This window comes from Salvelinus sp. IW2-2015, unplaced genomic scaffold, assembly GCF_002910315.2.
Source record: "Salvelinus sp. IW2-2015 unplaced genomic scaffold, ASM291031v2 Un_scaffold3878, whole genome shotgun sequence".
Classification (NCBI taxonomy): domain Eukaryota; kingdom Metazoa; phylum Chordata; class Actinopteri; order Salmoniformes; family Salmonidae; genus Salvelinus; species Salvelinus sp. IW2-2015.
Window position 1 is genome coordinate 29,517 of NW_019945152.1, and position 18,006 is coordinate 47,522.

General features: G+C 44.3%; 1 protein-coding gene across 1 annotated transcript in view; it reads right to left on the bottom strand.

Moving 5' to 3' along the window:
- Nucleotides 1-5,880: 5,880 nt before the first annotated feature.
- Nucleotides 5,881-18,006, bottom strand: part of abcb7 (ATP-binding cassette, sub-family B (MDR/TAP), member 7) — a 62,526-nt gene continuing 50,400 nt past the window's right edge. Inside the window, 6 exon segments of the mRNA XM_070441389.1 lie at nt 5,881-9,071; nt 9,073-9,164; nt 9,167-9,200; nt 11,130-11,211; nt 12,625-12,899; nt 16,114-16,177. Of these exon segments, the coding sequence (XP_070297490.1) occupies nt 8,805-9,071; nt 9,073-9,164; nt 9,167-9,200; nt 11,130-11,211; nt 12,625-12,899; nt 16,114-16,177 (814 nt within the window). The 3' untranslated portion in view covers nt 5,881-8,804.

Genomic DNA, 18,006 nt, shown 5'->3' on the forward strand with positions numbered 1-18,006 from the left:
GACTGGCCTTGATGTGTATTTTTTGTAAGTGCTTTTGTATTGTTCAGGTCTTCAAGTGAGTGACCACAGGTCATTCAGCTCTATGCTAACAATGGGACCGGCAGCAGTGCTCAAGTGCACTGAGAAACTCTGTGTATTTATGGGCATTCCTAATGGCTGTTTTAAAGTGCTCAGCAGGCGTTTATTAATGAGAGCTGTGCCATGTAAAGCACCCTTAGTGCGTATGTGTGTGTGTGTTGGTGTGTGTGTGTGTGTGTGTGTGTGTGTGTGTGTTGTGTGTGTGGTGATTGTGTGTGGTGTGTGTGTGTGTGTGTGTGTGTGTGTGTGTGTGCTGTGTTATGTGTCGTTTGTGTGTGTGTGGTGTGTGGTGGTGTGTGTTGTGTGTGTCGTGTTCTTTCTATGTGTGTTATATCTCTCTCGTGTCCTCTGTTTTACATCGTGTGCTTGTGTGTTTCCATTCTCGTGTGTGTGTGTGTTATGTGTGTGTGGTGTGATTATGTTATTGTCTTTGGTTGGTTGTATGCGTCGTTGTCCTAACGTTAATTATTACATAGTTGTTTTACTCGTGAGTCTGAGAGTATTGAACTTAACGTTAGTTATATGCATACCACTACGTGACAAACAGTATGGCGACACCTGCTCATCCAACATCTTCATATCCCAAATCATGTTGCGATTGTTAAGGTTATGGGTGGTGTTTTCCCCACTTTTGCTGCTTATAACAGCCTCCACTCTTTTGGGAAGCTTTCCAGCTAGATGTTGGAACATTTGTGCTATAACAGCCTCGCACTCTTCTGGGAAGGCGCTTGTCCACGTTAGATGTTTGGAACATTGCTGCAATAACAGCTCCACTCTTCTGGGAAGGATCCCTCAGATGTTGGAAACATTGCTGCCTTAACAGGCCTCCACTCTTCTGGGAAGGCTTTCCACTAGATGTTGGAACATTGCTGCAGGGACTTGCTTCCATTCAGCCACAAGAGCATTAGTGAGGTCGGGCACTGATGTTGGGCGATTAGGTCTGGTTCACAGTCGGCGTTCCAATTCATCCCAAAGGTGTTAGATGAGGTTGAGGTCAGGGCTCTGTGCAGGACAGTCAAGTTCTTCCACACCGATCTCGACAAACCAGTTCTGTATGGACCTGCACGGGGGCATTGTCACGCTGAAACAGGAAAGGGCTTTCCCCAAACTGTTGCCACAAAGTTGGAAGCAGAGAATTGTCTAGAATGTCATTGTATGCTGTAGCGTTAAGATTTCCCTTCACTGGAACTAAGGGGCCCGAACCATGAAAAACAGCCCCAGACCATTATTCCTCCTCCACCAAGCTTTACAGTTGGCACTATGCATTGGGGCAGGTACCGTTTTCCTGGCATCCGCCAAACCCACATTCGTCCGTCAGAGTGCCAGATGGTGAAGCGTGAATCATTTATTTATTTATTTTGTTTAACCAGTTAGGCTAGTTGAGAATAAGTTCTCATTTACAACTGCGACCTGGCCAAGATAAAGCAAAGCAGTTTGACGCACACAACAACACAGAGTTACACATGGAATAAACAAACATAGGGTCAATAATACAGTAGAAAAAGTCTATATACAGTGTGTGCAAATGAGGTAAGATAAGGGAGGTAAGGCAATAAATAGGCCATGGTGGCAAAGTAATTACAATATAGCAATTAAACACTGGAGTGATAGATGTGCAGAAGATGAGTGTGCAAGGGATACTGGGGTGCAAAGGAGAAAAAAAATAAAAATAATAACAGTATGGGGATGAGGTAGTTGGATGGGCTATTTACAGATGGGCTTTGTACAGGTGCAATGATCTGTGAGCTGCTCTGACAGCTGGACCTTGAAGTTAGTGAGGGAGATATGAGTCTCCAGCTTCAGTGATTTTTGCAGTTCGTTCCAGTCATTGGCAGCAGAGAACTGGAAGGAAAGGCTGCCAAAGAGGAGTTGGCTTTGGGGGTGACCAGTGAAATATACCTGCTGGTGCGTGTGCTACGGGTGGGTGCTGCTATGGTGACCAGTGAACTTAGATAAGGCGGGGCTTTACCTAGCAAAGACTTGTAGCTGACCTGGGGCCAGTGGGTTTGGCGACGAGTATGAAGCGAGGGCCAGCCAACGAGAGCGTACAGCTCGCAGTGGTGGGTAGTATATGGGGCTTTGGTGACAAAACGGATGGCACTGTGATAGACTGCATCCAATTTGTAGAGTAGAGTGTTGGAGGTTATTTTGTAAATGACATCGCCAAAGTCGAGGATCAGTAGGATAGTCAGTTTTACGAGGGTATGTTTGGCAGCATGAGTGAAGGAGGCTTTGTTGCGAAATAGGAAGGTGATTCTAGATTTCATTTTGGATTGGAGATGCTTAATGTGAGTCTGGAAGGAGAGTTTACAGTCTAACCAGATACCTAGGTATTTGTAGTTGTCCACATATTCTAGGTCAGAGCCGTCCAGAGTAGTGATGTTGGACAGGCGGGCAGGTGCAGGCAGCGATCGGTTGAAGAGCATGCATTTAGTTTTACTTGCATTTAAGAGCAGTTGGAGAACACGGAAGGAGAGTTGTATGGCATTGAAGCTTGTCTGGAGGTTAGTTAGCACAGTGTCCAAAGAAGGGCCAGAAGTATACAGAATGGTGTCGTCTGCATAGAGGTGGATCAGAGAATCACTAACAGCAAGAGCGACATCATTGATGTATACAGAGAAAAGAGTCAGCTCGAGAATTGTACCCTGTGGCACCCCCATAGAGACTGCCAGAGGCCCGGACAACAGGCCCTCCGATTTGACACACTGAACTCTGCCTGAAAAGTATTTGGTGAACCAGGCGAGGCAGTCATTTGAGAAACCAAGGCTGTTGAGTCTGCAGATAAGAATGTGGTGATTGACAGAGTCAAAAGCCTTGGCCAGGTCGATGAATATGGCTGCACAGTACTGTCTCTTATCGATGGCAGTTATGATATCGTTTAGGGCCTTGAGCGTGGCTGAGGTGCACCCATGACCAGCTCTGAAACCAGATTGCATAGCGGAGAAGGTACGGTGGGATTCGAAATGGTCGGTGATCTGTTTGTTAACTTGGCTTTCGAAGACCTTAGAAAGGCAGGGTAGGATAGATATAGGTCTGTAGCAGTTTGGGTCTAGTGTGTCTCCCCCTTTGAAGAGGGGGATGACCGCGGCAGCTTTCCAATCTTTGGGGATCTCAGATGATACAAAAGAGAGGTTGAACAGGCTAGTAATAGGGGTTGCAACAATTGTGGCGTATAATTCTAGAAAGAGAGGGTCCAGATTGTCTAGCCCGGCTGATTTGTAGGGGTCCAGATTTTGCAGCTCTTTCAGAACATCAGCTATCTGTATTTGAGGAGAAATGGGGAGGCTTGGGCAAGTTGCTGTGGGGGGTGCGGGGCAGTTGGCCGGGGTAGGTGTAGCCAGGTGAAAAGCATAGCCAGCAGTAGAAAAATGCTTTTCTCAATTATCGTGGATTTATCGGTGGTGACAGTGTTTCCTAGCCTCAGTGCAGTGGGCAGCTGGGAGGAGGTGCTCTTATTCTCCATGGACTATACAGTGTCCCAGAACCTTTTGGAGTTTGTGCTACAGGATGCAAATTTCTGTTTGAAAAAGCTAGCCTTTGCTTTCCTAACTGCTTGTGTATATTGGTTCCTAACTTCCCTGAAAAGTTGCATATCATGTGGGATATATTTGATGCTAATGCAGTACGCCACAGGATGTTTTTGTGCTGGTCAAGGGCAGTCAAGTCTGGGGTCAACCAAGGGCTATATCTATTCTTAGTTATACATTTTTTGAATGGGTCATGCTTATTTAAGATGGAGGAAAGCCCTTTTAAAGAGCAACCAGGCATCCTCTACTGACGGGATGAGGTCAAGCCAGGTTGATTAGAAAGGCCTGCTCGCTGAAGTATTTTAGGGAGCGTTTGACAGTGACGAGGGGTGGTCGTTTGACAGAGGGCCCATTACGGACGCAGGCAATGAGTTACTGATCGCTGAGATCCTGGTTGAAGACTGCAGAGGTGTATTTAGAGGGCAGGTTGGTCAGGATGATATCTATGAGGGTGCCCGTGTTTACGGATTTGGGGTTGTACCTGGTAGGTTCATTGACAATTTGTGTGAGATTGAGGGCATCTAGCTTAGATTGTAGGACAGCCGGGGTGTTAAGCATGTCCCAGTTTAGGTCACCTAACAGTACAATCTCTGAAGATAGATGTGGGGCAATCAGTTCACATATGGTGTCCAGGGCACAGCTGGGGGCAGAAGGTGGTCTATAGCAAGCGGCAACGGTGAGAGACTTGTTTCTGGAAAGGTGGATTTTTAAAAGTAGAAGCTCAAACTGTTTGGGCACAGACCTGGATAGTAAGACAGAACTCTGCAGGCCATCTCTGCATTAGATTGCAACTCCGCCCCTTTTGGCAGTTCTATCTTGTCGGAAAATGTTATAATTAGGGATGGACATTTCAGGGTTTTTGGTGGTCTTCCTGAGCCAGGATTCAGACACGGCTAGGACATCCGGGTTGGCAGAGTGTGCTAAGGCAGTGAATAAAACAAACTTAGGGGGAGGATTCTAATGTTAACATGCATGAAACCAAGGCTTTTACGGTTACAGAAGTCAACAAATGAGAGCGCCTGGGGAATGGGAGTGGAGCTAGGCGCTGCAGGGCCTGGATTAACCTCTACATCACCAGAGGAACAGAGGAGGAGTAGGATAAGGGTACGGCTAAAGGCTATAAGAACTGGTCGTCTAGTACGTTCAGAACAGAGAGTAAAAGGAGCAGGTTTCTGGGCACGGTAGAATAGATTCAAGGCATAATGTACAGACAAGGGTATGGTAGGATGTGAATACAGAGGAGGTAAACCTAGGCATAGAGTGATGATGGTAGGATGTGAATACAGTGGAGGTAAACCTAGGCATTGAGTGACGATGAGAGAGATATTGTCTCTAGAGACATCATTTAAAACAGGTTGAGGTCACCGCATCTGTGGGAGGTGGAACTAAAGGGTTAAGCTAACATCTATTATTCAGAGACTATGAACTATAAACTGGGGAGACTATGAACTATAAACTGAGGAGAATATTGGGACGAACATTTAACATAAACTGAGGGCTATCAAATCAGGAACATTGGAAGGAGTTAGGATCTAGCTTCCCCGTGGCATCACCAAGTAAACTAGACTGGTAGAGAGAAGGAACCATACAGAATGGCTGGTGTGTTATCCATAGAAGACCCAATGAATAATGAACTAGTTCCCTCGAACTCAACTCTTGACCTCCAAGCCAGTTCCACTGCGTTTTTCATTGTTCCCCTCGGACCAGGGACTGATTTAGACCTGGGACACCAGGTGTGTGCAAATAATTATCAGGTAGAATAGAAAACCAGCAGCAGGCTCCGGACCTCGTAGGGTCAGAGTTGAATACTCCTGGTCTATATGGTGGTTAGCTAGATCCCCCAATTATCACCCAGCAGGCTCCAGACCTCGTAGGGTCAGAGTTGAATTACCCCTGGTCTAGAGGATATGATGTAAGGGTTAAGGGTCTATTATCACCCAGCAGGCTCCAGACCTCGTAGGGTCAGAGTTGAATATCCCTGGTCTATATGGTGGTTAGCTAGATCCCCCAATTATCACCTAGCAGGGGACAGGGAGGGTTAGCGTTTGTGGGGGTTACAAACCTCAGCCTGACCTTTCACCTCACAGTTAAGAGTTAATTCAGGGACAGAACGTTGGGGGCATGATGTCACCTGATCAAACAGATTAAAATAACAGCCATTTATTTCAAGGGAAAATCCTACATTGACCCAAATTGTCTTGAATGATCAGTCACACAAATAGACAACATTAAGAAAGACGTCCCCTTCATTGACTGACAGATCATAGGAACAATATACTATAGGCACTGCTCTTTATTCAGGTTATCACACAAAAAGTCCAATGTCTTTCTCCAGTGCTTTTATAGAATTATACATATTACATTACTGCTGTACAACAAGCCCAACTAGTATTCTGTTCTAACAAACTGTACATGACGACATCACGCAACATGGGCACTGATCTGACCAAAAAGCTCTCCTCAAATAACAAGGCAATACCTAACCCATGTGAATATTAGACCATTGTCAGACAATCGTTAATCGAGAACATTAGTTGTCAGACAATCCAAAAGATACCCTAATAAGTGTGCATTTAAGTAAAAGGTAGAAATGTATTAATTGTGAATAGTATGTCCTCAGCTTCTTCAGACTAGCTTTATTCAAAACTCAAAGGCTGTGATCGATGTAGTATTATACAATGGGTGGGTCTAGTCCTGAATGCTGATTGGTTAGAACCGCATTCCAGCCGGTGTCTATTCCACAAGTTACCACCGTCTAAATCTATGACGTTGAAATGCCTATTTACTCTGTTCCATCTGACTGCGCAATCCACTGTCTCATCAGCCCAGCCAGGCAATTTATAAACTTGATCGCCACTATAAAAAGCATCTAGACATTATCTCACATTTCTTTTAGACTAAAATTTTGTTTTCAACAGTGGACATTTCAGATTGGATCTCCATCTGTCCCATAGTAACGAACGTGTCGGGAGTCGGGATGAGACAGGCAGACAGGCAGGCAGCGTTTCTCAGCCAGTCGAAATCATGAATCGGCATCATTTTTATTTATACAAAGAAATGTAAATTGAAAAAAGGTAAAACGAAATGAAGTGCAGCTGGTTTTCAGTCTTTCCTGCTTCAGTTTGAAGTGATTGTGTTGTTGGCTGTGTTGTTGACTGTGTTGTTGGCTGTGTTGTTGGCTGTGTTGTTGGCTGTGTTGTTGGCTGTGTTGTTGACTGTGTTGTTGGCTGTGTTGTTGGCTAGCTCCTCTGAACAACAGTGTCCTGATGAGAGAGCACATGTTCTATGCCAGGTGAAATCACACCTCATTAGCTCATTGTTATGGATGTGTCCAAATAAAAGTCTCTAGAAAACAGCTGTTATTCTGTCTGCACTGTTTGACGTGACAGTAAGTTAGCTGTAGTTGGCTAGCAAGCTGTTATTCTGTCTGCACTGTTTGACGTGACAGTAAGTTAGCGCTGTTAGTTGGGCTAGCCAGCTGTTTATTCTGTCTGCACTGTTTGACGTGACAGTAAGTTAGCTGTAGTTGGCTAGCCAGCTGTTATTCTGTCTGCACTGTTTGACGTGACAGTAAGTTAGCTGGGATAAGAACCAATAGAATGAACGACCAGCCGGCTTGGGTAGCAACCCTAGATTTGTGTCGGGACTATGTCTTATGGAAGGATGAAATAGTATGAATGAATTTATCAAAATATTTTTTTTTGAATGAAAATATGTCAATCGTTATTTCAATAGGTTGGTAACCCGTTGTATAAAAGTGATAATGCCCCGGAAGCCGGTGTTAAAAGGATTATTGGCTAATGGCCTACCAACACGTGTACCAATATACCCTCCATTAAAACAGATAGGACTCTTCAGTCACTATAGCCAGCCAGTCTTCACCATACTACATGTTCCTGACAAGTCTCTGATAAAGATCAAAGAACAGGGCTGTTAAGGATGAAGCCTAATATTCATTATTTGTAATACATGATCTTTAGGTAGGCGTGTGTTTCCTGTTCTTGGTGAAACCTTCTAAATGATTGAACCCCCCCCCCAAGTAAAGATTATTTTGAGAAAAGGTCATTTTATAGCGATAGATATACCTGGACAATGTGTGTCTAGTTTTTAGTCAGCAGCCTTTTAAATCCTGATATAGAGATATATACAAATCCTTAATATAAAACACAGACCTACACTTCCCAACAATATGGAAGAACTAGTTAAAAACACATATCAAGGCACCCCTCTTCCTACAGGAGAACGCTGTCAGAAATACCTCATCCAAATACCTCCGGTTTCATCCCAAATGGCACCCTATTCCCTCTATAGTGCACTACATTTGACCAGGGTCCATAGGGTGTAGGTCCCAAATGGCACCCTATTCCCTATATAGTGCACTACATTTGACCAGGGTCCATAGGGTGTAGGTCCCAAATGGCACCCTATTCCCTATATAGTGCACTACATTTGACCAGGGTCCATGGGGAATAGGGTGGCATTTGGTACATATCTTCAGAATGAAACAGACTCCTCACGTTGATCAGTAATGTTCTTACATGATGTCATCCTATACAACATGATGTCATCCTGTACAACATGATGTCATCCTGTACAACATGATGTCATCCTGTAGACAACATGATGTCATCCTGTACAAACATGATGTCATCCTATACGACGTGATGTCATCCTATACAACATGATGTCATCCTGTACAACGTGATGTCATCCTATACAACGTGACGTCATCCTATACACCATGATGTCATCCTGTCAACTGATGTCATCTATACAACGTGTCGTCATCCTATACAACATGATGTCATCCTGTACATGGCATCCTATACAAACATGATGTCATCCTATACAACATGATGTCATCCTGTCCAACCATGATGTCATCCTATACAACATGATGTCATCCTGTACAACATGATGTCATCCTGTACAACATGATGTCATCCTGTACAACATGATGTCATCCTGTACAACATGATGTCATCCTGTACAACATGATGTCATCCTATACAACGTGACGTCATCCTATACAACATGATGTCATCCTGTACAACGTGATGTCATCCTATACAACGTGACTCATCCTATACAACATGATGTCATCCTGTACAAGGTCTTTTATGTGTTGTTTGAGCTGAGGATTGGCAGACGAACGTTGCCTCTCTGTAGACATTAGCCATTGGCAGACAGCCTTGCTCCTCAGTCTCCTCTTCGGGCACCAATCGCCTTCTCAGGAGGAGCAGGGGGAGGGCTTGGCGTGCGTGGCGAGCTGGAGAGGTGTAAATTAAAGTACTGAGCGCAGGCTGGCAGTGGATGAAGGAGGAAGGACAGGTATTGAGGGAGGTATTGAGGGAGCACCTCCTGTCCTGGTCTATCCTCAACAGGAGCAGTCCCACAGCCCTTGACACTGTTCATGATCTCCTCCTGTAGTTTCTTCCTCTCCTCCTCCTTCTGGCTGAGTCTCTCTGGCTGCAGCTCCACTGGGCTGTTTCTTACGGTTCAGTATCTTACTGTTCTGAGTGTTCCACAGATCAGCGTACAGAGAGCCTGGAGTAGCAGGAGAGAGTGGTGGTCCCCTCGCTCTGCTATCTTACCCTGAGGACAGTAGGGGGACAGAGGATTCAACTATTATAAAAATCTAGGTCAGACCTAAGGTCCCATGTAAAACAAGACTTTGACACAGAATTAGTATTGAATGGGAGACATCCAGAATGTTAATGATCAAGTCTACAGTGAAGAACAGAGACGTCTACCTCTCCCTACCAAACGCCTCGCGCTACGGTTTACTGGTCCCCTACTGACAATGGCACGCGCTCACACACACACCAACAGCACACCCCCTTCCCTCCCTCCCCCCAGTAGTAAAAGCATCCCACCCCACCCCTCCCCAGTCCCCAGTCCTCTCCCTTTCCCAGTCCCCAGTCCTCTCCCCTTTCCAGTCCCCAGTCTCTCCCCTTTCCAGTCCCCAGTCCTCTCCCTTTCCAGTCCCCAGTCTTCTCCCCATTTCCAGTCCCCAGTCTTCTCCCCTTTCCAGTCCCCAGTCTTCTCCCCTTTTCCAGTCCCCAGTCTTCTCCATTTCCCCAGTCCCCAGTCCTCTCCCCTTTTTCCATTCCCCAGTCCTCTTTCCCCTTTCCAGTCCCCAGTCCTCTCCCCTTTTCCAGTCCCCATCTCTCCCCTTTCCAGTCCCCATCCTCTCCCCTTTCCATTCCCCAGTCTTCCCCTTTCCAGTCCCCAGTCTCTCCAGTCCCAGTCTCTCCTATAAATAATATTGAAGGCAGCTTATTGTAATGTTTGGCTATCCTATAAGTACGCACTAAATCATTGTGCACATGTTACACATCATGAAATATATTGAGGCAAAATTACAGAAACTAGTCTACCAATTTAGCAAAATAGACTTGTTGGAATTAAAATGTATTTCAATATGATTTTAAAGTTTAGCCTATATTTCAGTCATCCTGCAGTCATCTTTTCCAATTGAAGCAGATTTTATTCCTTCGCTTTTGTTTTGTAACTTACCGCAAAGACTATGGACTTTTGTATGTAGGTCTATTTGTAGTCAACTTTGTTCTGAAGATTTCAGTGGTCACATTAAGACAGTATAAACATCTTGATATATGTGTGTAACAGATGTTCTTGTGGTGATAAGCGAATCGAAAGGGCAAAAAAATTAAAAATTCTAATGACACACTTAAGCTATTCTAGTGGTCTGAGGCAATCGTAAATAACGAGGTGTTTTTCAAGTGTAACTTTCCTAACGAAGGTGTTTAACGATGGTCTCTGCGGAAGGTTATCTAAAGATGAACATAGGCTTAAGATGCTTTTTGGGAAAACACTATGTTGGTGTTCTTTCCTGTCTGAAAACACTATGTGTGGTGTTCTCTGTCGACTGTTTTGAAACACTAGTGGTTGGTGTCTCTTCCTGTGAACACATATGTGGTGTTCCTTCCTGTGAAACACTTTTTGTGGTGTTCCTTCCTGTGAAACACTATTGGTTGTTCCTTCCTGTGTCTCAGGCTCATGTTCTGGGTGTGTGTGTGTGTTGCAGGTTGTTGTTCTGGTGAATGGAAAATTTAGCTAGCGCGCTAACCAAATGGCACCAAGACAGGGAAATGTTGGCAAAGGCCCAGATTTGGGACCTGAATGATTTCGAGGTAGCAAAGAAATCGTGGGTCTACTAGCCAAAATCCTTATAACCACCTCCAGTATTATCGTGAATTTTCTGTAACTTTGCTGAAGAAATATGATATCCACAAGTATTGGAATTACAGAAAGTACTACTCCTTGTAAGTTCAGTCGTAGTTTTAATCTAAAAAACTAATATATACACACCAATTTCGACACTCATGTTGTATATTTTTTATAACCCTTTTTAGTTATTGTCGTAACTTTACTAGTACTATTATACTTGGGATATTGCTTTTCATCAGAGCAAAGTATTTATAATTTTTTAGTAGAAGAACGCTGGGATGGTCGTTTTATAAGCTCACTCTTCTGGATTCCTATAGAGAAGTCGTTCTTTACACTTTTGTTGAGTCGATGGATCTCGTCTGCGTCTACGATGGTGTCGGACAGTCTGTGAGCGATGATCACTGACGTCACGGTCCTGGACCAGACACTTCACTAGGAATGTATAGAATGTATCTATGAAGAAAGATACACAAAGAACACATGAAGTATTGAAATGGTTTCTAAGAAGGTTACAGAATACAGGAGTGAAAAGGGAATCAAATATTGAAATGGTTCTAGGACACGGTGTCCAAAAGAGGAACATCAATAATATAGAATTGGTGTTCTAGGAAGGTTTCCAGAGAACAGAGAAGTCATCAATATTAGAAATCACCCTCTGATCTGCTTCGAAGCGAACTGGGGTCATAGAAGTAGGCCAGCAACAGAGAAGATCAAATATTTTAGAAATAGATCTTAGTAAGGTTCCAGAACAGAGGAACATCAAATATTAGAAATGGTTCTAGAAGGTTCCAGAACAGAGGAAGATCAAATATTAGAAATAATTCTAGAATGCTTAAGAGAAACACAGGAAAATCAAGTATAGATGCTGTTAAGGAGTTAAATGGAACACAGATATTCCATTGACCAGATTGGCGCACAGTCAACAAATCTGACCAAACAAAGTGGATATTTGTCAAATCCTTAATGATTTATGTACAGTACCAGTCAAAAGTTGACACCTACTCATTCAAGGGGTTTTCTTTATTTGTACTATTTTCTACATTGTAGAATAATAGAAGACATCAAAACTATGAAATAACACATATGGAATCATGTAGTAACCCAAAAAAAGTGTTAAACAAATCAAAATATATTTTATATTTGAGATTATTCTAAAGTAGCCACCCTTTGCCTTGATGACAGCTTTGGACACTCTTGGCATCTGGTTTGCGCTTAGTGGGACTACTTTTGGTTACTACATGATTCCATATGTGTTATTTCATAGTTTTGATGTCTGCACTATCATTTTACAGTGTATAAAATAGTAAAAATAAAGAAAAATCCTTGATATATTTGGCTGTTTCCACTGCATAACATGTAGAAGTTGTCACTTTTCAGGTTTTGAAGAAGTGACTGCTAAATGCTAACTCCCATTCGTATAAGGTGGTTAGCATAGCTAGCATACAGAAATCGTTCGGTGGTAGTCAGATTGGTAACGACGGCTGAACATGTGTTGGGGTTGACATCCATACAAGCATTATACTCCGATTTGGACTTCAACATAGTGTGAAACACACACATAAATAGCCTAATTTTGCTGGGGGGGCAATGAGGAGATTCAGGACCTTTTCCCCCCCACACGTTTCCATGGAAATTCCATTGTTTTGGTCGAGTTCCATTGACCTCCTTACTGCATCTATTATAAATAGTTCTAGAATGTTGTAGAGAAACAGGAAGTATAAAAACGTACACGTAATTCAGTATGAAACTATAATACGACATGTGGCCAATTCTCTCCAACTTCAGTGGACTCTTTCAATCCCCTAACATCTACGGAGCTGATTGGTACACTGAGTTGAGCTGCAGAAGAGACAACAGGTGAAGTGTGTGGGTTACCTCCTCAGTGATAGAGTCCAGTGAGGACGTAGCTTCATCATACAGCAGGATAGGAGGGTTCTTCAGAATGGCCCTGGCTATGGCCACACGTTGCTTCTCCCCACCTGAAACACACAGCAAGTCAATAATGCTGTCTTCACACACACGGGAACAGAGACAGGACAGGAAGTCAATAATGCTGTCTTCACACACGGGAACAGAGACAGGACAGGAAGTTAATAATGCTGTCTTCACCAGATACACGGGAAAGAAGACAAGGGACAATGAGATAAGTTAATAATGCTGTCTTCCACACAGTTGGATATAGGGAACGAGACAGGACAGCAGTCAATATGCTGAACCACACGGTGAACAAGAGACAAGAAGGAAGTTAATAATGGGCTGGTCCTTCACAGCACGGGGAACAGAGAACAGGACACGGAGTCAATAATGGCTGTCTTAAGAGCCCGGGAAAGAGACAGGACAGAGTCAATATGACTGTCTTCACACACAGGGGAACAGCAGACAGGACAGGAAGTCATAATGTGCTGGTTTCAACACAGGGGAAGAGACAGGGAACGGAAGTTCAATAATGCAGTCTTCAACACACGGCAACAGCGGACAGGAAGTCAATAATGCTGTCTTCACATCGGGGAACAGAGACAGGAAGTGTAGAGATAATCAATGCTGTCTTCACCAGGGAGGAACAGAGAACAGGACAGGAAGTACAATAATGAGTCTTCACCACACGTGAAGCATAGACAGAACAGGTGCAAGTCAATAATACGACTTGCTCTTCGAGCACGCCAGCAGTGGGGCGGTGTTAATGCACTTTCGAGTTTGGTTGCAACAATACAAAATTTTAAAAAGAAAGATGAGTGGGCGGTCTCGCTTCTTTTATGTCTCGGCTTAGGGCAGAGCATGACAGGAGGAGTTCAATAATGCTGGGGTGTTGCCACACCAAACGAGAGCAACAGAAAACAGAGGAGATCGTTTGGGCGGATACAAAGTATAGTGGTTGAACGCTTCTCGGGAAGAGACCAGCACGGTAGAAAATCAGGCAAGTTAATATATTGTGGTCTTGTAAATACTAAAACTGAGTTCAAGAAATGGGCGCGGGAACAGTTACAGACGTAGGAATGCTTAGCCAGCCAAGCTCGTAAATGCTGGTAGATCTAGAGATGTATCAATAAGTAGTAACAGTGAGGGAATTCTCACAACTCCAGTCAGAGCAACTGGTGATACTACCACAAATTGGGGAGAAACGACCGAACCAAGTAGTTTCAGTATATGTCGCAGTTACACACTAGTTGAGAATGGTACAGATATCAGAAAGCCCGTAGTAAGTAGGAGCTACCAGTCAGCCTCGGTAGATATGAGCCCCAAGTAGTACAGGTAGAGAGCTTCAACAGGTCTAGGAGAATGGGATGGCAAACTTTTATAAGTGACGGATAGAAACCAGTAGTTTACAGTAGGAGTTAATATTCTTATTAGTCAGATACTCGGGTAGATCTAGAAACGCCCAACACGATTGGTCAACAGTAGGGTAATCAGGTACAAGAACGTGGTGATTACTGGCTGTGATAGTCTGCCTCTCAAGTAAAGATATACAGTGGAGTTACACCCAGTCGGACTGGTAGATTAGAAAAGACCCGTGTGCACGTAGGAGAGTAAACCGAGTTCCAGTACTGGATAAGATAACGTAAGTCCCTCCCAGGTCGTAACAAGATAAGGGCTTATGATACCCAGGTAGACTGGTAGATATAGAAAGCCAGTAGTCCGAACAAGCTCTAGGAGATACTAAGGGAATAATAAGCACTGAAAAGAACGCGAGCACGCCTCCAGCCTCGGGAGTAGATTGGATATTTAGGAGCCTATATAGTTAGTAGTTAGGAGACTAAAGCAGTCAGACTGGTAGATTAGAACCAGTTAACCGTAAAGATAGTTAACAACCCTAGATAACGGGAAGGGAGCTGTGGAGGCGCGTCCCTGGATGCTTTCTGGATGAGATGAGACAACCTCGCTTAAAACACTAGATACGGCTGGAGGCTTCTCCTGGTCCCGATCGATCTCTCATAGATTCAACAAATAAGGCTTCACAACACAGGCGACACTGATAGCGTACTCTAGTGAGTGCGTGTGGAGGCAAACATACTTATTTCATGGTCCCTCTCAAAGGTCAAAACTGAGAACATTTTAACAGCTTCTAAGTTGTTTACATTAGGTATGTCTGGTTTTTGTAACATCCTAAGATTTATACAAGGCTAGGCGAGCCCTCTCCATCGCCGCTATAACGTAGTCATAGTACCACTAGTATCAGGCTGGAGCTCTTCTTCTTGGTACGCCTTCTCACTTAGAGTCATTAATCTATTCTGTTTCGATATGTTGTGCTATAGCTTTCGGATGCTTGGTAGCGTTTCGGCTTAGCCTGGGTCCTTATTGCACTCACCTAGACACTAGCTACACAACATAGATCAGACTGGAGCCCTCTCCTGGTCCTCTCCATAGAAACTGCTTCAAAACTAGACTCACACGAGCTCTGGACGCATCTCCTAGGTACTCTCCACTAGAAATACTACACACAATGATACCAGGCTGGAGCCCTTCTGGTCTCTCCACTAGCAATAGCTTCAAACAACATAGATACAGGCTGGGAGCCCTCTGCTGGTCCCTTTCCACTAGACAAGCTTCAAACACTAGATACGATAGAGGCTGGAGCCCTTTGGTCTCTTCGCACTAGATCAACATAAGCCTATATACAACAATTAGATAGAAAAGGCTGGGGAGCTTCGGCAGAATAAGCATAGCTTATAAACTAGAATACGGAGGATAGAGGCCGCTCTCCTGGTATCCAATCTCCACTAAGGACACTAGCTTGCACAAAGCTGATATTTTCTTGGCCTGCGCAGGCTATATACCATAGAGAGTCCTAGTCTCTCACTAGGCAACGTAGCTTCACACTTAGATACCAGGCTGGGACCTCTCCTGGTCCCGCTCGCACTAAGACAACTGCTATCTACAACATAGGATACAGTGGTTCTGGAGGCTCTCAAATAGATCATGGACGATTGTAGAACACACATAAGGTATATACCACTATATAGAGGACTGGAAGTCCGTTCCTCTCGTGTCCCTCTTCAACAATGTAGACATCAGTATGTTTCATAACACATAGGTGACTTTTAACGCAAGAGACAGAACCTCAGACGGAGGCAAGAACTCTCCTGGTGTCCCTCTCCTCGACACTAGCTTACAACAACTAGATACAGGCTGGAGTCGCTTGCTCTTTGATACCTACTTAACGCAGCTGATGACACTCAAGCTTCCAAACGTTTTTGCTGGTGGCTAGATACAGGACATAGAGGAGGGTGCCGCATCGCTGGGTCCTCTCCACATTAGACAACTAGTCACGACACTAGTACCAGGAGCTGGGCTCTCTTGCCTTGGTTCCTTCTCTTCTCACGACCTCGCTTTCAAAACACTCAAAGAAGTAGACGCCAGTGGCCGGAGACGTGCGTCTGGTTGGCCTTCCCTCAGAGACATAGCTTCAAACACTAGATCACACAAGCCTGGAGGCCTTGTCCTGGTCCGCTTCTCCACTAGAAGCAAGTAGCTCACAACTAAGAAATTAACCAGGCTGAGCCCTCTTGCCCTGTATGTTTACCATTATCATTATCTAGAGCAGATCGCTCTTTCACGCAACAGCTAGAGATACTGTTCCCCCCTAATTAAAGGAAATCTGAAAGATGTGGTTGAGGGCCCGCCATATGGGGGTGTGATGCAATTTTCTTTCTGTCTCTGAGCCTCCCGGAGCGCACTTGCAGGAGGGGATCAACATTGAGCCTGTACCGCGCATCGCTATGCACCTCTAAAATGTTTGTAACATCTCCAAAAGGAGGGTCAGTACCATGTATGCAGTAGCTCCCGCATGCATGCTTGGGTTGACGGTAGGTATGAGAGCTGTTCACACGGGCTGGCTCCTGTATTATTCACTTCTATCTAAGAAAGACTTCCTCCTTAACAACAGCGTTAACCTGCGCTGCCCGAGGCGGAGTCTGGTGGATCGCCCGCGACGCCGATTCCTCCGCATAATTGCAAGTAGAAGTAATGAATAAACCTGATTCTGAGCAGAGGCCATATCAGTGCAGAGGTACCTGTTTGTCCACGACTTGGTATATTCTTGGACACGACAATATGGCAGTATAAGTAACAACATAAACTAAACTCTCTCCCACTAGCCAAGACGTAGCTTAACCATAGATCAACGAATGGAAGTAGCACAGACAGAAACAAGACTAAGTATTATAAAAACACTGGTAGCGGCCTGTAGGCTGGAGTCTCAGTCTGGTCCTGTCCTGCTTACTCGTACACATTTCAGACCCCACTAGACACTGCTTTCACACAGTCACAACTAGATACAGGAACTGGGAGCCTCTCGATGTCTGGCTCGCCTCTTACCACCTAGAGACAAACTCAAAATGCTTCAAAGTTGCAGTAAAATTTTTTTTTATTTTTTTTGTGCGATCTAGCTACTAGAGATTTAAATATCCAGGGCGCTGGTATTTAACAGTTATTAAGGAAAGCAAATCTGTTTATATGCGGATAGTATCATCCGTAGATATTACAATACAGTGGGAAAACAAACTTATTTGGATGATTTCCCAGAGGGGGTACAACTCACCCGTAGTCATTACACCAGGCGCTCATACGAGTGGTACTCCTTCTGAATTTAATTTCCTTTGTCGTTCAGACTCTCCTCTATACTACCATACAGGAAACACCGAACATACCTAGCTTCTCACAAGAAGCAGCAATTCGAATAGACTTATTACAGTTCAGCGCCAGCACAGAGGGCTGTGCTCTCGGAATGGGGTCAATAACTGGCGGATGAGGCCGGTCGTGGGAAGAAGCAGGTACTTTCTCGACATGTGGTGAGTGGCTTCCCTAGTGCTCGCTCCAACTAGACAACTTAGGCTTCACAATAAACTAGATACGTTTTTTCGATCTAGGCGCATGAAAGAGGACTACCTCGATCCATCCTATATCTCCTTTGGCGTCCTCTTCTTCTCAATACTAGATATTCCACTAGCTGTCTTGAAATAAAATACGAACTCGAGTATGACACAATTAATTAAACTAGCCGACAGCTAAATGTCTCAGAGTACCATATAGAACCCAGGAGCATTGTATGGGGGAAGGGTCTCTTGGATACATAGCCTAGGACCAAGGCGTAGTGATAGGCCCAGGCTTTCCTTCAGTTTCTCGCAGGATGAGACAGTTCATTAATTAGGAGTTTAATCCACCTCACTGTCCGGCGCTTTTTGGTATACCATAACCATGCTTTTTTTTATGGAAA